The sequence below is a fragment of the Larus michahellis genome, chromosome 3 (assembly GCF_964199755.1).
Source record: "Larus michahellis chromosome 3, bLarMic1.1, whole genome shotgun sequence".
Taxonomy (NCBI): Eukaryota; Metazoa; Chordata; class Aves; order Charadriiformes; family Laridae; genus Larus; species Larus michahellis.
This window is the reverse complement of record NC_133898.1, coordinates 80703785-80725996: the sequence shown is the minus strand read 5'-3', so window position 1 is coordinate 80725996 and position 22212 is coordinate 80703785. Positions and strand designations below refer to the sequence as shown.

Below are 22212 nucleotides of genomic sequence, written 5' to 3'. Positions count from 1 at the left end.
TACTCGGTGCCGTGTTTTCTCCATGCGCCACACTTGCTGTACTCATTAGGACAAAGTTTTGACCAGTGAAGGTTACAAAGTAGACGTATTCAGAGGTCACCTAACAAGATGGAGGTTACCTCAAAAAACTAGCGTATCTATTTCAGATATGAACAAGGAGTTTTAAGGAGTCTGTTTCAGAATACATGGACGTCCAAGTTCATTAGCAGACACATTTCTGATCTCTTGATTTGGGAGAGCAATGCATACCTTTCCTTTAAAATCTGCTGGTTTTTAGGACCTTTCACAAGATAAGGCAGGTACTGAGCCCCTTTGCTGCAGCAGGTATATGGACCTCTCAGTGCAGCAATGAGGCATCAAGAATCATAGAATCATTTACGTCAGAAAAGACCCTTAGGATCATAGAGTCCCACCATTAACCACACCGCCAAGTCCCACTAAACCATGTCCCTCAGCAACACATCTACACATCTTTTAAATACCTCCAGGGATGGTGACAACCACTTCCCTGGTCAGCCTGTTCCAATGCTTGATAACACTTTCAGTGAAGAAATTTTTCTTAATATCCTCCCTTGGCGCAATTTGAGGCCATTTCCTCTCGTCCTATCAGTTGTTACTTGGGAAAAGAGACTGACCCCCACCTTGCTAAAACCTCCTTTCAGGTAGTTGTAGAGAGGATACGGTCTCCCCTCAGCCTCCTTTTCTCCAGGCTAAAAGACACTAGTTCCCTCAGCCGCTCCTCATATGACTTGTGCTCCAGACCCCTCACCAGCTTCGTTGCCCTTCTCTGGACTCACTCCAGCACCTCGATGCCTTTCTTGTAGTGAGAAGCCTAAAACTGAACACAGTATTTGAGGTGTGGCCTCACCAGTGCTGAGTACAGGGGGACGATCACTTCCCTAGTCCTACTCACCACACTGTTCCTGATACAAGCCAGGATGCTGTTGGCCTTCTTGGCCACCTGGGCACACTGCTGGCTCATATTCAGCCAGCTGTCTACCAACACCCCCAGGTCCTTTTCTGCCAGGCAGCCAAGTAGATTGTCCATGTTCCTGAACATTCTTATACACAGCTCTGAGAGGCCGACCTGTTCAAGACCAGCCTCTGTCTCTGTGACTGATCACTAAACCACCCTTATTCATCCCAGATTATGAACAGTGAGAAAAATTTGACTAAGAGAACCTCATACCTTGCTAAGTGAACTGCCTTCTTCATGATGTTCAGAAAGAGCCCTTGGACTTTTACAAATCTCTGTTCTTATTCTCACAATTATATAGGGGAATAAATAGGTAGACACCTATCTGTTTGTTCAGTCACCCTGTAATAACCTTGTCTCACTACTACTCCATCATGAAAAGTTCCTTTGTGTGTGTGTGTGTGTGTGTGTATACACACACACACACATATATAACACCACATATAATATACATATGTATACATACATATACATACCCTAACGCATATGTATACATATTTTGCCACCCTATATTTAGTTGTGTGTTCTTTAGAGATCTGATTAATTTTTCCCCCAGGAAAAGTAGCCTACCCACCCAAGACAACTCTCAGTGCTCATAGCCTTGATGAATTAGCCATATAAGCTGACAGCAACCCATTTGCTTCTTTGCCTTTCCACTAGGCTTTCTGGTAGCTTCCACCTTTAGTAGGAAAACGGCGAAATTCAGGTGCTAACTAACGATGTCTCTTACAATTGCCATCTTTGCACTTAGACTCTTCCTCCAGATCATTCCAATGTGTGCCTAGTAAGTTGAGTTTAAGAAATTTCAATTATTTTTTTCTTGAAATCTCATACTTACGTGAATGCTTCCCTTCCACCCACTTGGGACCAACCTATTCTGTTTCTACAGCTATTTGTGTCATCACCCAGTAGCTACTAACAAGTCAAAGAGCAAATCTTTTCCAGGACCAAGAGAGAAGGCTGCTAGGCTGAGTCTGTAACTAATGATGAAAACAGACCACTAGAACTCATGCTGCACTAACAGCCTCATTACAGAGACTCCCTGTTCACAGCACTAGCAAAGTGTCTTTGAACTTCATTCCTAAATTTAGACAGCACTAAGTCATCACAGAGGCATCCAGAAATGATGCTGTATCAGAGCAACCCTTTCTCAGGGTTGAATTCATTGTAGTCACCTACAATGAATGACTCAACGAGGTAACCAGCAAATACACGTTTCGGGATATTGTTTGGAATCACCCACAGAATGGAGATGGACTATCATCAGAGGGAAGAAAAAGAAGGAAAAAAAAAAAAGAAAAAAGAAAATTACTACAAGAAATAATTACATTTCTCCTTTCCTTTTCCCTTTCTTCACAAAACCATTTAACTCTTGGGAGTTCTTTAGCTCTCTGAAACAACATGGAAACAAGGGATATATAATACTCACTATACTATTTGCACAGAAGACCTAAGGGTAAGACTGGGTATATGACCGCCTTGCAGATCTTAATTAGATAAGACATTCAGATCTTCAATAACAGCAGTTTAAGCACATGCTCAGCGTGAATGTATATCAAGAAAACACATCTCAAAAATGGCTAGTCAGTGATAAATAGCTTTCTTTAACGTTGGTGCTCATTAAAATGAGATAGAAGAACAGACGCAGGTGTTACCATTAGAAATGCTTTTCATTCATATCATCACAGTGATTTTCAAGTTGTACCTACCAAAAGAAAAACTTTGCTGTCAGGCTTGACTTTGTGTTTCTCCATGTATTTTATGAGGCTACTATTGGCATATCTGAAAAATACAGTTAAACAAAGACATTTCTGAAATTATACAGCATCAAGAATATGGAACTGTACCAAGTAATCATAAAAACATTTACCAGTCCTTAATAAGTAAACTGTAAAAAGAACTGCTGTCAGAAAACTTGTCAAATACTTATCTAGCAATCGACACTAAGCATGCTTTTCACTAATAGCAGCAGTATCAGCTATGTAGATTATTTCCATAGAACATGCAACTTTTATAGTATATGGATAAGCTGTTGACATGGGTATATGACAGAGAAACTAATCCTGAAGTTTATACTCTGGTTTTCTAAAGCAACTCTGCCACAGAAAGTGTAGAGCAGCTCGTAACAGCACAACAGCTAAGCTATTAAGTTGTTTCTAGTTGCAATTTGGCAGAGCAGTTAGTTTACCACTCTGTCTCCCCAGTCCCAACCTGCAAACCATACAGTCCTTATAATTCGCAAGCTCAAAAATGCCCCAAATAAGTATCACCTGTGCCTTGCCTTTAATCTACAAATCCAGAGGTTATCTATAGCCATTTTCAAAAGAAAGAAGCTTCGTGCACAGATAAGCTTCATATCTCACCTAAAGCCAGCGTAATGAATCCACATCAGAGCTGGAAACAGAATCCAAAACTCCTGAATCCAGGTCCTTTGCCTTACAACAGAGTCTGTGTTGCTCCTTACACCCTCTGATCTATAACCACCACTTGACTAATTTAGCCAAAGCACCAGGAAACACTAAAAGTGGAAAATTCTCACATCCCGGATAGGCTTTGCATCACAATCTATTGAACATGTTACCTTCCATAGAAATTTCTGTCTGCTACGTTACTGTCTCCACATATCTGCTGGTCAAAAGGACCAGGGAGGTGCTTCCCTACTCCTTCTCACACAAAATTAATGAAGTTGTCTTGAACAGCTAATACAAGTGGTTTAAGCAAGCTCATTTGTCTGTGCCTGCCATAGATTAAATGGCACTTATGATGACCCCTTCTAGAGAAATGAGGAGGCCACTCAGTCAGTGCTTTTAACAAGCAGCTGGGAGAGAGAACACCATTCAAGCAAAACAGCTGATTCAAATAGGACAGCTGTCACAGCATTAGAACACAAACACTTCAATATCCCCTGCCCAAAAAGCCGGAGGATAGGAGCCAATTTCTGCCTATCTGCTACATTCATTGAACTGTTGTTGTGTTATCATCACTTACGTCGTTCTCCTAAAATCTTTCTGAAGAGTTGGATATTCTGGCATCTTCCTTATGTCTTCCCAATCTTTATCTTTGGTGGGGGGGAAAAAGGAGAAGCATTTACAATTCTGAAAGTGTAGGTTAAGTAACACACAAGAAATAACTACAGCAATTGTTTGACTTTGTTGGCCAGTGCTATTGTTCCATTGTTGTCAGCATTTCCAAATCCATCAAACGGACAGCTTCTTCGTACCTATACAAACAACTAGTCATTTCCTTTAGGGGTAAAAAAAAATAAAAATCAACTCAGTAGCATTACATCTGATGCTTTAATGAAAATAAATTACCTGCAGGGAATCCCATTACACTGAAAATGCGGTCTAGCTGATCGTGATGAAAAGGATTACTTGTTTTGATGTCCTCCTGACGACAGTGAAATATAGGTTCCGAAGTCAATAGTTCAGCAAATATGCAGCCAATTGCCCAAATATCTAAGAAAGAAGGAGGATAATTCATGCAAATTTATTGTACTTCATCACTCTGCTTTTTGTTTCTGCACAATTTCTTAACAACCTGTATAAACACAGTAATATAAAATGCCTCACAGTATAATTACCTACAGTACTTTAAAAATAATGCATTAATATAACACATAAAAGAGGGTAAAATCTGCATATATATATATTCTTTTCAATCAAAATTAGAGTCTCCAAATTCTGTTTCAAGTTGTACAGTGGCAGTCCAGCACTTAACATATGGCAAATTATGGCAGAAACCTACACAATATTTGCTGATTACATGGTTTAAAGGGCATTCAACTGATCATCAAAACCAAACCATAAATCCCCCATAAAGATAAATTGAAATAGAAGTTCTATCATGTATTTCAAAGCAATTCCAAACAGATAATTGCTAACCAAATGGAAAGAAGGTTAGAAGGAAGGAAAAGACTAATGACTCACATGTTTAGACAAATAGTGCAAACCAGTTAAAAATGGAGAAACCAGATCCTAATATGAATCCAGAGTAGAAGGATGATTACCAAACTCAAAAAAGAAAAAAAAAATCCTACTTGACAACTGACTCCCACTGGAACAATACTGGAACCATCTCGCCTACATCTCATGTACATACAGAAAACAACAGCATGATATACTTATGTTTTAATGAAAGAAAATAACAACCTCTATTTCATAAATTTCCCATTAATACGTTTTTCAAAATTAAATCTATTGTGAACATTAGTTTCATTTACAGGAGAAGAAATTTCTAGATTACATGTATTCATTCTAGTTACTACTACCACCACCCATCTTAGTGTTCTGTATGATCTGAATGCTTTACTCTGCACCTAAACATGAAAGTGTGAATTTGTCAGTGAGAAGAAGGTTACTAGCAGAAAAGAAATGGCTTTGCGACATTGACAAGTATGTGTCTGGGATATAACTCTGGAAAAACATGTTAAGATCAGCTGAATAATGAGTATAGACTGTGGAATACAGGAGTGTGGAGACTTGCTTAGTAGCTGAGGTTAAACTAGATGACCCTGGGAAACTTTTTGGATTTTATCAAATTTAATAGCATAAATACAGAAAACAATTTAACCCTATTTTATAGGTCTAAGAGATTAAAAATTACCTAACTGGAGTTTGGTTTATTAGGGTCAGTCTAAAGAGAACACCAAGAGAAGCCTCTCATTTGTTGCAACTAATCCGAGACTCAAAACCCCACCTGCCGTCAGTGGTGGTGTTTGTCCTGTGCTGCCTGTGAGACACACGGCCTCCTGAAGAAAGAAAAAAGCACTGCTCTCTTTAGGTAGGGAATGAAAAAAGAGCCATCACACTCTGTTTACCGAAACAGGTCAGTTCCATTTCAATCATGTTATAGGTGTGGAGCTCAGGGCGTCCCAATTTATAAGCCTTTCTCCCCACTTTCTTTACAGGAAAGTCTGATAGCATTTCATTCAGACTTTACAGTTTCGACAGGGTATAACTTGCTCTGTGCATTACATCACTTTCTCAGGGTTTTATCTTCCTTTGATTTTCTTATTAGCCTTATCTGCATGAAAACAAGATCTTTAGCTCTTGAGATTTTATCTGCTCAAGCAGCTAATGCAGCATATTAATCACAATTCCTGCCTGGGTAGTAGGCATAAATTATCTACTCCACAATGGATATTACTTACTATTTAAGAATAGCATCTCCACTTAATAGTATTTATTCACTCGTTTTCATACCAGATAGCAAACCCTTTTGGAGATGGTTTACCTAGAGGCCAAAGGAGTTGCAGCCCTCTTGGCTTTCATGGCTTTCTGCAGCACTCACTGTCCATCACACAGTGAGGGAGAGGCTGAGCCACTGCTCATTATCCTATTCATTACTGCTCTATCCAGACTGACCTTTTCCTTTTAAAGAAAAAAAACCCCAAACTCTAGTATTCTTGTTGGGAGCAAAGCTGAACTGGGAAATCTCCCTGATGTAACACAGCGAACTTCAAAACTCTGTTTCTCCTTCATCAGCTGGACTGCGTGAGAGCAGAGGCACCGCGGCAGCGCATTCCCACTCCCTGACTCTGTGATTAATACAGAGAGCACATTTTAAACCCTTTGAGAATTCAGAAAGACAGACATTGTACCAACTGGAAGTTACATCTGAATAAACACTGGTAACTCCCAAGCTGCTGTTGTGTTTTCTATGGGCTGGCATAACTGGACAAGTCAAGCATGAGAATACTTTAGCTCTGAGCAGTCATTATAGTTCATAGTGCTGGGGTTCAACCCTTTAGGTCTTTTGCCAGATACTCTTCAGCTTCAAAGAACTAATATAAAAGTAACCCAAAATACTTAGTACAGAAAACCTGAAGCTTTAATTTCCGTAAGTGAAGATTAAACAGCTGGAAAAGGCCTTATAGCCATGCAGTTCATGCAGGTCAGGGTCTTCCCTTCGTGAATCTAACTTTTATGTAACCTGATCTCGAACACATCCTTGGCACATATTGAAACCATTCTCACAGTTAAAGTTTTTCTGCCAAGTTTGGCTAGTCCCTTTTTTTTTTAATAACACTCATAATTTACAGTAATTATTTACCACATGTGGCATTTTTCTAGCAGGAATGCCTCATTAAATTCTGGCAAGTTTAAAACCTTCATCAATACAAGCACTCCTAATAGGTATTTATCTCCTACAACGTTCATATTAGTCAACCAAATACAAACTTCAGCTCTAACTGTGGAAAAATGTGTCAATAATTAGCAATTTCCCTATCCAGTGCCATTTCATATGTTTTCAGTTTGTGGTCCCTAAAAAGATTAATCATTAATACATCCATTCCAAATAGTACCATGAAGTACTACCCCTCGGAAGTGGGCATTTATAGAGGCAAAGCTTAAAACACATAAGCATTATTTTTCAACTACAGTGCATTATTAATCTAGTATACATCTGGCACTAGCACAAGAGGAACTTATAATGCTGTATAACAATTTCATTATAAATAACATTTCTGTTTAAAAGTAACAGCCAAAAATAAGAGACAACCTATAGACAGTATCCATTTTAACTTGTTATGTCCCAGAAGCACTGACAACAGGGCCATATAGGTCCTCCAAGGTTGCATTGGATACTAAATGTTTTCCCATCTGATGTCCTAGGAGGATCCTAGTGAATATACCAGAGTAATACACACTGATGTGTGTATTACATAGGTATATGTGTATTACCTATAAAGATGGTTCTGGTTCTGTTTCCTACAGTTTCCTCTATTACCATTAGGTTTCAGGAACAATCCAAAGTAAAAGGATTTTATTGTTTGGTTTTGGGGTTTTTTTGTTGGTGGTGGTGGTATGGGGTTTTTTGTTTTTGTTTTTGTTTTTTTTTTTTTTTCACTTTGCCCTCCAAGACTTCCAGACTGCCCACTTTCCCCAAGTTTACACTGAACCTGAATGCAAGCCAGTTTTGCTCACTGGCTCTGGGAAGGGGGGTAGGAGTGAAGGTCCTTGTAGCATACACCTTTCCCTAGATTCCCCACCGAACAGCTTGCTCAGGTCCCATTCAAACCTATTCACCAGTGAAATATCCTTCCACTGTAACAATACTTTTCAGATACTACATAATAATTTTATAGAAAGGAAAAATAACCTTTTAAAGATGATTACTTGTGGTTGGTAAACAGACTTTCCATATATATGCCTGGGTGCACAGATTATTAGAATATTTGTATGGCTGCCCATGTCCCAGTTTTAAAACCTGTGACTCTAATAGCTTTATAGGTCAGCTACTAAAGCTCAGAAAATCCTGTGTGTCCCGCTCTATTTTAGCGCTGTAGCCAAGGAGCAAGTACAAAAGGATGCTGACATAGCTGTTTTAATGATAGGGCTGATTAAGCAGACAAATGCTCATGTATTCTTTCCTTTCTATGACACGATAATCTCATTTCTGTATTTGTTCCAACATTTTGGAAACATTCTTTAAGAATATTATGACAGTTTAAGACAATAAGACAATTTATTGAGCAATAGCCTTGATTCTCAAAATGAAACATGTTTTCCCATGCATATTAACTACAACGCTTCACTGAAGACAGGACATAGTCCAAGACAAAATACTTTATGCTTCTTAACTATATCCAAGAAAAGAAATATATAAACAAGCTCTTAGCCTCATATAATTCTTTAATAAAATTCTGTTAAAGAAAGCAAGTTAAGAATGGGAAAAGCTGCAATCCATCTGTGGAATTCATCATTACTGGGTCTGGTCTAGCAGCTTCAACCAACCTGCTTTTTTTTTTTTTTTGCTTTGGTTTAAACACAAAGTCTAAACTCTAGGACATGTCTGAATGCTGGTAAAGGAAGCAAACAGTGGATGGACACCAGAATACTGCTTTTCTATGTCCACCAAGGGTTAATGCAACAACCAGATTAACTAAAAGCCAGTTGGCATGGCCTTAGCCCAAACAAGGCAATCCAGGTTACCTATAAAGAGCTACAATGTTTATATAAGATTCACCACACCTTTCAAATCATAGAATCATTTCGGCTGGAAAAGATCCTTAAGATCGTCGAGTCCAATCATAAACCTAACATTACCAAGTCCCACTAAACCATGTCCTTAAGTACCACATTTACACGTCTTTTCAATACCTCCAGGGATGGTGACTCAACCACTTCCCTGGGCAGCCTGTCCCAATGCTTGAGAACCCTTTCAGTGAAGAAATTTTTCCTAATATCCAATCTAAACCCCTCCTGGTGCAAATCAAGGCAAGGACAAAAAATACACCAACATACTCAAAACCCAAAAGGTGGCTGCGCAAGCAAACATGCATCTAATTTTTTTTTTTTTTTTCAAATAAATACCAATTGGCCTAATGAAAAGGTATAACCTCCTTATAAGAAAATCCCGTGTCTCATGCTGTGTAGAGCAGCAGATTCTAAACTTATCTGGAATCTCTATACACACAGTGACCTAGGAGCACAGAGATGCCATAGAAAAAGAGTTTATAATTTTTACACCAGATTTAAATACCAAGAAGTTAGATTTAAAGTATATTATTTTAATTACTATTATTAGTAATATTCCCCTCTAAAGGGGAATTTCTCATTGCTTTGGTCCAATAAGGCGAGTAGAACATACCTGTTGCTATCACACACAGACACAAGGGAAAGGTCTTCCCTTTCATACACTAAGGTTTCAATTTTTATTGAAAGACAGAGGTCAAGGAAGAAGTGGTTACTGGCCTTTTAAATTTGATACTTTCTATGAAGAACTGAGAATGGGGTCAAACATTTACATGTGACAGACTTTTCAAGGGGAAGCAAGAAGTGGTGTCAGTGGGCCAGGGGTCAGAAATTTGCTATCACTCATTGATAAGTGACACAATGTTTACCGATCTTTAACAAACAGCATCGCAACAGAACTTGACCGAAGAACAGAAGTTTATGCTGTAGAGCCACAAAATGAATGTTCTGCAGACAGAAAAAATACCTCTCTAATCTGAAGAACACTCAGTGTCAGACAAATGCGCATCTAAGAGCAATGTTTTATTTCAAGACCGTGTAATCTCCTGTGCCATGATGCAGAGTCAAGATAAGTCAAAACTTGTAAAGGCAAAACCACATTAATTCAAATCAGTCATGACATCTATTATCCTCACACTTTTTTTTACCTGTATGCCTCCATCCTAGCCTTTTAAACTAAGCTGCCCTTTTTTCATGTTTGTACTAAGAATCTAATTAATTTCATTTACTACACCTTAAAAATTTTGAAATTTGACTGAAATTCTGAGTTCACCAAAATAAAATGTAATTTTCTACAGGGCTTCAGTGGGCCAGGATTTCTTCATTCTCTCTAAACAGAATTATTTTAGGTTGTCTAATATTTATTTTCCCACTTAAATTTATATTCCTCAGTATATCAGCATTAAATGAAGATCCTGAATCATATGATTTCAGACTTCTGCTGTGGACTAGACACATTATCTAGCTTGCAATATTACACTTAAATTATTGTAGTAAGCCTGAAAACAGAGGTAGAATAGATTTAATACAGGGAGTGGCAATAGGACCAGAGGCCCTAAGTAGCCCTTCTCATGCAGAAAAAATATGATTGTAAACAAAGAAACTCTGCTAAAGAACTTAAATCTTTAATTTACAGAACTTGGAAATTCCAGGTTTATGGTTCTATATGCAACCTTGTATTTCTCTTGTGCAGCCTATGTACTAAAGACGACAGGAATCCTCAAGGCAGGGCAAATACAATCTTAACAATTGTACCATAGAGCATGAGAATTAAAGTTTTACCAACATTATACTGCTTTTGTAAGGATTTGTAGTGCCTGTCTTCCCAAGCACTCCCCCTCGCCTCCCCAAATCCTATATACCACATTTTCATCAGCAATTCTTCAACTCTTCAGTTGTATCTCCGAGACTACGACTGTATAAACTACAGATTAACTACATTAGCTAGCAGTAGAGCAGGCTAACACCCTTGAGAGACAGAATAGAGTGATGGCTGCATGAATGCAGAATAGAGCGATGGTTCCATCTTCTTTCTTCTCTAAGCTCTTCTTCCAGAAACCGGGGTGGGCTCCAGCCTCAGGTGATGTTGTTTCAGGGCAGGGAATTAGGTCACTGGGACAAGAGCTGAGTTCTGGCAAGGAAAGCGTGTTACAGCCTCATTTTCTCCCTAATCCTAAGCCTTTAGATGCGTCAGAGATGGCAGAGGGCTAGTATTTTTATGCCAACTCCAGTATCTCCAAGATGTAGTAAAGAACATACTGCTACTTTTGTTCCAGCAACAGCAGTGCTTATACCTCAGAAAGTCCAAGAGGTACTCTGGCAGGCTGCCAAAGCTTTTCATGGAAACAAAAGTAAAAAGAAAAATGTTCTTTCAGTGACAACTCATCAAAAGCACAAGGAATGTAATGGGTGACACAAAAGGCAGCTTTGTAGCCTCAGGGCTGCTTCCCCCTACCAAATATCAAAACAACTGCAGCAAGTAAAGGAAGTATGAAAGCTTCTCATCGCAAAGGTCACAAGACTCTTTTATACTGCTAAGTATTAGGCAGGTCTGATACAGAAGTTGCTACCATTTCCTCCTGTAATGATGAAAGAATTAAGAAAAGCCAAGATATGTATGCAGCTGCTCGCTAAAATTTGCAAAAGTTTTCAAGGAACATTACAGCTTTGCATTTTCACTTTATCATATGAAAAAAAAATGATTGACATTATCCTATGATCATAGGACCAGGAACTCCTGATTACTAATTATGGTGCTTTATCATTAATTTCCCCCTCCTCCTCCATTTTCCTTATTCCATCAGTGCAGGTAAGTGTCCAATATCATACAATCTATATCGTACAAATAGCACAGCATATTAGAGAATTGTTGCCATTTTCTGTGCTCTTCTGAACCATAGCAAATGAGAAGTGAGCAGTATATATTCTCCGAAAGGGAAAAATATTTTTTTTTCCTAATTAAATGCAGAATATTTTAACAAAACAGCTTTTCTGTACACAATGGAGCTCTTTGGAGGTTAAAACCACGCTAAATGAAGAGAGACAACGAGTTTATAATCTGTTGTGTGCTCTCACTTGGCTTCTGTCATTAACTATTACAACTTTTTACTAGGTCCAACATGTCAACACCTTCAGAGCTAACATAAGGTGAGCAAAAGGCCTGCGATCTGGTAGATTAACTTATAACAAGGAACATGTGTGAAGAGTACTTTCCTGGCCTGTTCCAACTCACAAGCCATGACAGTCTTTTTCTGGAAGTTAAAGCTTTTGATGTCTACCTTATTTCAGTCTGAGAGGAATGCACATGAAGAAATCCTGCGTCTTAAGCACTGAGAGGCTTATTAGTCTCCTAAACAGAGCGCTTTACAATATCTTAACGTTTCTGTTACTAAGGGGTTCAGCCTTACAACTATTTCTAATAAGGCACTGAGAATAAACCCTACGTAACTATAAGGAAATCTATTGGATAGGCAACAAAATAAACTGCTGTGAAATGTAATTCTGTTGTCAGTCACAGCTATTGCCACAATGTCTACTTGTGAAGAAATCCCACCTGTCCTGAGAACAAGCCACTCTACTGAATCAGTGCTGTAGTGTTGAATGCTTCAGTTGGTAATGCTGAAATAATTGTGCCTGAAGATCAAACTGATGGATTAGCTAAAAAAATTCCTCTGCACCAGAAGCATGCACTGTATTATGATAGTAGGTACTTTGTTTTCAACCAAAACCAGCTTTTGTGAGTGAACATTTTTAGATATGGTCGTAAATAGAGGACACTGAAATTCCTCATTACTGCACTAGTTAGCTAGGGTAAAGTGTTTACAGAAGCAGGTTTTATAACAGATCACCTTTTGGATCTTTAAATATCAACCTCATGTTCCATTTAAGAAAATGAAATCAGCCTTTAGTTCACTGCTTTGTAAAGGAAGCCTTAAAAATAAAGCTAAATGAAACATCTCTAAGATGCAAATTCAAGTCCGCACCAAACCATTCACTTGCTCATATATAAAAGGAACAACCTATTTGTAGTATATGGCAAAGAATCACAATATATCCCAACTGACATGTACAGGATGGAATTGAGCATGAAGAGAAAGTGGGCAAAATGCATCTCCTAACCTTCTCCAAATGCCGAGTTCTGCTTTCTCATGTCATCATTCCTGTTCCATTTCCACATTAGGATCTATTATTTGCTCTGGGCTATAACAGACACTACAAGAAAAACTCCTGCCTTACTTCCCTAAATCTTTTTTTTTTTTTCAACTGAGTTCACAGTGTAGGTTGCTCAGGGAGGCTAGAGAATCAATCCTGCTGCTGCAAAGCTCTTCTGCCTGGTAAAGGGCAAAGTCAGCGAGATACTAGGGAAGGAAAAGCTTTCTCATATAAGAGGCCCTATAGCTATTAACAGTTGGGAAGAACACAAAACTGATACTCTGAGGGAAAAATAATTAGAAGGACAAAGACATGGAACTAAGACCATTACCAGCAGGGAGGGGTTTTCAGCCCACAAATCATTGATGATTTTTGATGTACATGGGGCTAAGCATAGACAGATTTTTGAAGGCACCTCTTGTTCAAAGTGGGTTTTAATCACAAAGGTATTACTATAGAGGATATTCTGCCTTCTGAGTAGTTTTATGTTCTTTTTCCTGATCTAAAATAATCCATATACAGTTAAGTCATAGTCATCATCACACAATAGCAAATGTGCCAAAATACTGAATAAAGAGGCAAAAGCACCCGCTTCTTCCCTTCATGTGTTTTGCACGAGGAGAGAATCACAAACATATGAAAAAGTTTTGGGTGACCAGGAATGGAAGTTTATATGTTAATTTACAGAGCAGTCTAAATCAGGACAATTAGCAGATTCTAGTTGTGATTGGTGATTCGGTGGTTTTGTTCTCCTTTTCTTTTTTAATGTCCAGAATGTGTGTATTTCTTGAGCTAACTGCAGATGCTAAGTGACATTCCAGGTTCTCAGACAAATTAATCCATTCACTGAGTTAACAAAAATAATTCATAACACACTTGTACTGAAGCTCCCTATTATCATTAACTGATTTTATCTTCAGGACAATACTTTATAGACAATGAAACAACACCTAGGATGGATTAAATGACGTGCTGTAAGCTACATACAGCACTTCAGACTGAATTAGTATTTAAATCCAAATCTCCTGAGACTCGGCTTACTGTTCTAAGAGGTAAAAACTTTACTGTCTGCCCCACATTAGAGTACCTCCAATGGTTTTACAACAGCACAGACAGGTCTGACCCGCTGCACTGTTCTCATTCCACTGACTATTAAGCTAGTACACGCTCCAACACACCTCAGACTCTTCAGAGCTGAAAATGGCCACCAGTCACTAGCTAATTTCCAGACATCAACAGATTTAAGAAGCAAGGACGACACAGGAGTTCGAAAAAGGCAGGAACTAGTATGCTAGATCTCAATACAGTTAATGTCTTAAAGTGTATAACAATGCTGTGGACGATATTCCTTGAGTTGCTGTCAGCATCTCAGGTTTCCCAAAATACTAATTAATGTAGTCTTAAAATGTTCTATTTAAGCGACCTAATAATCCTTTATAAAACTTTACATTTCTTAGGTGATTGCAGTGATAAGCTTGTGAAGTGCAGCAAGTTTCTTCTCTCAAAAAAGGTGCATGTATAGTATTTTAGAGAGGACTGTCAAGTGAGAGGAAAAAAACAGCAGTAAATCATCCAGCACCTGCAATAACTAGATAAGAAAGCAACAATTAATCTTTGGTATTAAAATATTTTGCCTCTCAGAAAAAGCAGGAGAATAACTGTGATAATCAACATGAAGAAAGTTTACCACATGCCAAAAGAAGTTTACCACAAAATATCATCTGAATCCAATTACTTCCCATGTCGTATAACATTGCCCAGGGCATGAACAAGGCTCCCTTTCTGGTGCAGCCTGAGTTTTTCTTTTCAGAGTGCATAAATGAATATTTTCCCAACTCCTCTAACTTTTCTTTTCTAGTTTTTTCACAGCCCCTTCCCCTCAAATCAAAATCTGTAACAAACAGGAATGTGGATCCCTATGCGGCAAACAGAAGCTGACTGACTATAGATTTGCTTTTCTTAACTCTCTCACGGATATTTAAAAGCAGTCTCCATACTCCCATGGCTCCACAGACCGCAGGTGGGGAACCCCCCTGTGCATCTTTCCCAAGGACTTTTCAATCTTTTGGTTGGCCCCATTTGTAAAGTCTGGTTTAGCAGATTTTCCAGATAGGTCTTATTTTTCCTCCTTCCCCCCAGCCCTCCCAGAACAAGAGACCAGAAGAGCTTTAGGCATCGGTCCAAGATTTCCAGAGGCCCCACAGCCCGGCCAACGTGCCAACAATCTGTGCGCGCACAGTAAGGACATCTGATGCACTCGGAACGTGTGGGACTCGCTGCATAGGCAATATGGAACACATATGCACATATTTCCATCCTAAATCCTACATAATACACCCCAGATACTTCCCCCTCTTTTCTTCCTGCATAAAGTCGAATGGAGTTGTTGAAACTCTGATGGATCCCAGCATTCATTATAAATTCATTCCCTTTGATACACCTAATATTTTCCTGTGACATTTGCTTTCAAAGGCATTTTGATATCTCCTTATACCTTTCACACGTTTCCAGCTTCCATAAGCATATGCTAGTCTGGAAATAGAATGAGGTGACAGTGCACTGCCCAAGCTTTAAATTACAGTTTCTCTATACCTAAATCTTGTTCGGGTTGGTAAACGCGGTTGCCACATGGCCATTTCTGACATTCCTGCTGATTTATAATCTAGACAAGTGAAGAAACTAAGCAATAGAGATTTCTCAGGTTCTCAGATTTATTTTTTTTTACAATAAATAATCTCATCTTTTTTCAGTGCAGGACAGTGTTTTAGCCCTGCTTATGGGGTGGTTGAATGATTAATATAAAGAACTCTTTTACCAACAAAATCCAAACCATCTAAAATACTATAAGCTGTCTGATGCCGTTTATCAAATACACTATTTCTTTAATTAAGGCAACTGGTAAATGGAGGTAAGATAACACGTTCTTATTTGATAGCACTGATAGCTATACAAGCTGCAACTTGATTAAAAACAAGTCTTAACAAGACTTGTTAAAAAACAAGCCCCAGTTCTGGGCTCCCTGGTTCAACGACAGGGAACTGCTGGAGAGGGTGCAGCAAAGGGCTACCAAGATGATTAGGGGACTGGAACACCTCTCTTATGAAGAAAGGCTGAGGGACTTGGGTCTCTTCAGTCTGGAAAAAAGATGACTGAGGGGGGACCTTATCAACACTTATAAATACTTAAAGGGTGGGTGTCAGGAGGATGGGGCCAGGCTCTTTTCAGTGGTGCCCAGCAGCAGGACAATAGGTAATGGGCACAAACTTGAGCAGAGGAACTTCCACCTAAACATGAGGAGGAACTTCTTTACTTTGAGGGTGGCAGAGCACTGGAGCAGGCTGCCCAGAGAGGTGGTGGAGTCTCCGTCTCTGGAGGCATTCCAAACCCGCCTGGACGCGTTCCTGTGCAACCTGCTCTGGGTGACCCTGCTCTGGCAGGGGGGTTGGACTAGATGATCTCCAGAGGTCCCTTCCAACCCTCACCATTCTGTGATTCTGTTAATTATGCTACTTTCTTGATATTATGCTACCAGATGCCCAAGAATAAATCATATGCTTTCTTAAAAATCTATGATGAAAAAGAGTTCTTACTACTTACTTTATTAAAATATTGTTTTCTATTTTGATGTTCCCAGAGTGAAAAAAAATCTGATTGATGTCTCCTTTCAAGCTGAAAGTCAGCTTACCTTTTCCTTCATTTTGCCACAGTCATTTCCTTTACTTTCCTTAAAATTATAGTGCAGAAGTCTTTGCCCATCAACAAAAGGAGCACTGTACCTTGCCACTTACTTCAATCTTTTTTCTTTAGTATTCTGAGTATTTTCTGTTGTGCTGGAGACTTTCTATAAATTCAGCAATTTTATTAACATTTCCATGCTCACAAGCATTTTACATGTTTGCAGTTACTTGGGTTTACCTGAAGCTTGTTCAAGTTACTTTTATTTACATATTTTACTTCTTTGCTGGAGTATTAGGATCAATGAACACAAGGGAACAGATTCTGCTTTTAAATTACAGTGGTAGAAATGCAGACCAACTTCCACAGGCTACAATAAATTTAGTACAGATTTCTGTTGCGGTAACAGAACAGAAAGTGACCTTTGGCTTCTACACCACCATTTTCCCAATTTGCATTCATCTCATAGGTTAGTTGCTTGTAACTATGTAACATATGTAGCTATGGTAAACAGATTATATAGGAAACTTTATTAACAAGTAGGGCTTAGATTATAAACTAAATATTATTCCCCATGAAACCCTAACATGGGCTTTTCACTATCCTTTTAACATGCAGAAAGCAAAAGCTATTTCTGTTTTTCAGCAACAATATTTTCCTGACTCCTGTATTTCCTTAAAACATGATGTTATATATGTGATGAACAACTATTTGTTCTGCAAGTAAACGAAAAGTAGAGTATTTCATTACTATGAAGGAACAAATTAAATAAGGGGGGAAATATCACTGAAAAACCTATTTCTGAAATAATGAAATATGCCTACGTATTGTTTTGTGTAACACATAGTTCTTTCTAAACAGACTGTAATTAGTACAGTTTTCCCCCAAAGTTAAACCCACAAAATGTAACCTTGCTTTGTTACAAGAACAAAAAAAATTCGGACACTATAGTAGACAGTGTCCAAAATATTATGAATACACTGCAAATAATTAACATTATATATGAAGCTAAGATAAGGACAGTAGTATTAGATATAGAATACAGAAAATATATTATTAAAAAAAAATAAAAGCAAGACTAAGCCAGTAAAAAGCTAAGCAAACATCTGAATTATGTAGCAACTGTTGGACAATGTTCAGCGTGTTGCAGTAGAGAACTGATGACAATGCATTCCTAGTAAATTCAAACCCAAATATTTCTCACAATGACAAAATTGGAAGAGAATAGACTAAAGCTGGCATGACATTGCTTTTAGCCTGACTTTATTGACATTTACCAATTATACAAAATTATATATTATATAATAGGCTTAAGAAAATAGCTACAGAAAATAAGCAGCTATACCAAATAGCCTGTCATTTCCTTTTTCATAAATTGCTATATCTAATCACCTTTCTTCTAAATGATTATTTCCAACTGAAGAGCAGTTAAGTGAGAATCTTATATAATTTATGAGTTATTACTAAAAGTGATACATTAAGGCTCCTGAGAATTATGTAATATTAAGAGATGTGAAAATTATATTTCTTGCACAGAGATTTAAGAGAGAGCTTTAAGAGTTGCGTCCTTTGCCAAGAACATTAGCATTCAACTTAAACTCTCCATAGTGTGCTTAGCGCATTAAGATTGCCTTTAAGTGCACATAATTCTAGAAGCAAAACACAAGACTGGACTCATGAACTGCATGAACATCACCACTGTCATTTCACAGAATCACAGAATCATTTAGGTTGGAAAAGACCCTTGGGATCATCGAGTCCAACTATCAACCCCACTCTACAAAGTTCTCCCCTACACCATATCCTTTCGTTACCCACTTCTTCCTTAAAGCTGCACGCAGATCACCTCCAGGCACCTTTATTCTTTTCTCTTCTCTTCAGCCACATGCTCCTCTAATCCTTCACTCAGCCTACAAATCTCACCTTGCAACTTTCCTTGTTTTCATTTCCATATTTTTTACTTTGCTGCCCAAACCTTTTCAAGTGCCCTCGGCACTCACACTGCGCACCAGGTACTGCACGACCCATTCACACCCCCTCCTGGGGATTCACTGGTGCGGGTCTGATACAAGAAATAAAAGCCTCAAAATAATAAACTGCTAGCAAAACCAGATCTCTCTGAAGCAGCATCATCCTCTAAACTTCCATGGGGACTCCCTGTCTATGTTTTAGCATAGACTACAGATCCCTCAGGGCAAGAGGCAAGTAATTTATGACATAATTAAAAAAACAACAGCATTATACTAATTCGTACTTCAAAGAGATATCCTGAGATAATGGTACATATCACTCACATAAATCTGCAAACAATGTGCTATCTATCAAAAACAGGTAACTGTCAAGTTAAGGCAACTTCCCAGTACCACGCAGGCAGGTCACTCAGTGATCTGGTCCGCTCACACCCACGTTTTACATATCAACATAGTCAGGGCAGTTTAAGCATCTAATTTACAGCCGTTTAAGATAATCCTGTTGGCATTTTCTTTAAACACTTCTAGTAACTATTTCCACCCGCTGCAGAGTGCAGCAAACAAAGACTTTGGGAGTCAGCAATCGCAGATGCAAAGCCAGCCCTATGAGTCTGCTTCAGACAACATGGGATTGTGCCACAACCATGGGGGGGACACTACAAGGCTCCATCCCCAGTACCCATGGGAGAAGATACCCTGGGAAATCAGAGGCCTCAAACTGAGACAGAGCTTCAAGGGAGGATGCTGCTACCCAGGACTCTGGCTGCAGGGTGACACTGGCCTCGCAGCGGGAGACATTCTGGTTGAGGTACTGTGACACCAGCAAAAGGAGCTGTGGGAGGAGGTGAACAGACTCCATAGCATCATGGAGAATAAACAAGACATGAACAGGGTCACCTCAGGGACCTTGCAAAGGTTTCTGGAGGATGTTGGGGTAAATTTCTTCATACAGACACTACATGTGTCATCTTTCAGAGCTGTAACTCAGGAATAAGGAGGAACTGGTTGGGGATGTGATAATCAATGTCAGTCTTATCTGTAACAACCATGAAACCATGGAGTAGCGACAGCTAGTAGCAGAACCGTGGGCTTCAGGAAAAACTAGCTGGATCATCAGGGTCTGAGGACGGTGGTTAACAGTTTAACCTGAAGGCTGATTACAAGTGAAGTACTACAGAGGCCTATGAGACCTATCCAACTTAGTATTTTTACCAATGCCAAGGAGGAGGAGCTGGAACATCCCCCATCAGGTTGTGCATGAGGGAAAACTGGGGAAAGGGTTGATATGCTTGAGGGTAGAGCTGACATTCAGAGGGAACTAGATGGGCAGGAGGAATGGGCCACAGGAAATTCATGAAATTCAACAAGGACAAATACAAACTCCAGCACCCATGACAGACTAACCCCCTGAAATGCTTCAGGTGGGGGACTGACTGGCTGGAGAATATCTCTGCAAAAAAGGTTGTGGGGTTTCCAGTGGACATCAGGTGAAACATGAGCCAGTCTGGTAGTCATGAAGGCTAATAGCATCAATAGGACGCATTGCCTGTATCAACAGGAGTACAGCCAGTAGACTGAGAGAAGCGATTACTCCCCTTTACTTAGAACTTGTTGGACCACATTTGGGCCACTCTGGGGACCTGAATACAAGACAGACTTTGCTAACCTGGAGCAAGTTCAGTGGAGAGTCACCAGAACAGTCAGAGGCTGGAGAACCTGCTCTAGGAGAGGAGGCTGAGGGACACGAGCTTGTTCAGATTGAAGAAGAACCTATGAGCAGCCACCCCCAGTACCTATGTAGAGGTGACAGAGATAACGGAGCCAGGCTATTTACAGGGGTATACAACAGGAGAATGACAGATTACAGGCATAAACTGAAACAAGAAGTTCTGACTAGGTATAAGGAAAAAAAAATTTCATTATGAGGATGATTTGGGACTGGAACAGGTCATTCAGAGAGGGTGTGGAATCTTTGTTCTAAGTGGTTTTCAGACCTGTCTGGACAAATCCCTCAGCAGCCTGGTCTGAATTCAGACCAGGACCCTGCTTTAAACAGGAGGATGGACAAGAGACCTTAGGAGGTCTCTTTCAACCTGATCGAATCTATCTGCAACTAGTATTTTACTTGGGACAAGGAGTTTGCTTTTGAAACGGATCAGATTGTCCATACTTATGACACTTCAGCTTGCATTGCAGAGCTCTCTCAGAGTACACAAAATGAGTTCCTTTGGGATTAAATTAAATCAAAATGTGTGCATCAGCCACTAACGAGCACTGGACCAGGCCAGAGAAAGCCTGAAGTACTCCCCTTTCTCCAAAACACGTACAATGTGGATGCTAGGTTTTCAGTACCATTTTGCTTTAGAGATGCAGTTCTGTTGTGCCACACTACTTGCTAATGTAGACATCGCCAGCTGAAGAGTTATGCTTTTCCATTTCAGCAGATGAAAAGGGACACTAGCATATAAACACCAACTTTTTGGCTTTCTGATGCTGACAAACTTTGTCCAAGGATAGAAATGCATGTTATGTTCCTGCAAGACTGGACGTATGTATCCTCCATAGAGCTATGTACAAGTCTTTTTGGCCTTAACAGTTTCTGCACATTCAAAGCAAGATCAATAAGCAAAGCAGCGTTTTGCCCAACTCAGGTCCTCCTCCAATGGAGGATTCCAAATGGGAGAGAAGACCAATAAAGAAACGTAAAGCGCAAATCCACATCAAAGAAGCCAGGTGACAGTTTATTCATTTTTTAAACCTTTTGCTGTATATGATAGTTTGATAAACAGGAGTTATTTGAAAAAGCCAGACTGTGAGACTTAATTAAAAGTGTTGGTCCACCTAAATGAACATTCAGCTGAGATGCTAGTATAACACAGCGCTTTGTAACTTTCTGAATGAAGGCCTACATAGCATCTCCGAAAACGTCTATAACAGGAAAATGCCTACAACTGCCAAGAAAGCTCCGTCTATACACATAGGAACAATTTAACCCCTTTAACAGAGGGATGCCATTTCCTTTGCAGTTCTCTTCAATATATAACCTAATCACGCAGACAGGATACCTCCCGTGCATCTCAGTGTTTTTATTTGAAACAGCTAGGCACCAAGGCTGATTGTGCTTATGGAATTTACTAAGGGGGAATGAAGACAAGACCCTGGCCGCCACCATTTCCTGAACATGGAACTTCCTAAGTCATCAGGAGTGAATGATTTGCAGATTGTACACAGTGCAGGAGACTGCCCCCTCCTTATCAAGACATGAAGCACCCTAGGAGAACGCCACTTTTAACGATCATAGCTCTTTCCCTTTTAAAGGTTTACAAGATTACAAGATTTCTGAGCCCATATCAAAAAAACCATGTAAACCAATGCAAAGAATATTTTTCTTTTAAAAACAAAACAAACAACATATTTTAAATGTCTAACATTAACCTTAACTCATACTGAAAAATAAAAG

The 22212-nt window shown here is 39.2% G+C and overlaps 1 protein-coding gene across 2 annotated transcripts in view; it reads right to left on the bottom strand.

Annotated features, from left to right (window-relative positions):
• Positions 1 to 22212, bottom strand: part of CDK19 (cyclin dependent kinase 19) — a 134134-nt gene that overhangs the window by 16355 nt on the left and 95567 nt on the right. For both annotated transcript variants that reach the window (XM_074580948.1, XM_074580950.1), the window contains 3 exons: positions 4291 to 4434; positions 3965 to 4034; positions 2686 to 2758 (listed from right to left, as the gene is read on the bottom strand). In XM_074580948.1, coding sequence (XP_074437049.1) covers positions 2686 to 2758; positions 3965 to 4034; positions 4291 to 4434 — 287 coding nt within the window. The remainder of the gene's footprint in view (positions 1 to 2685; positions 2759 to 3964; positions 4035 to 4290; positions 4435 to 22212) is intronic.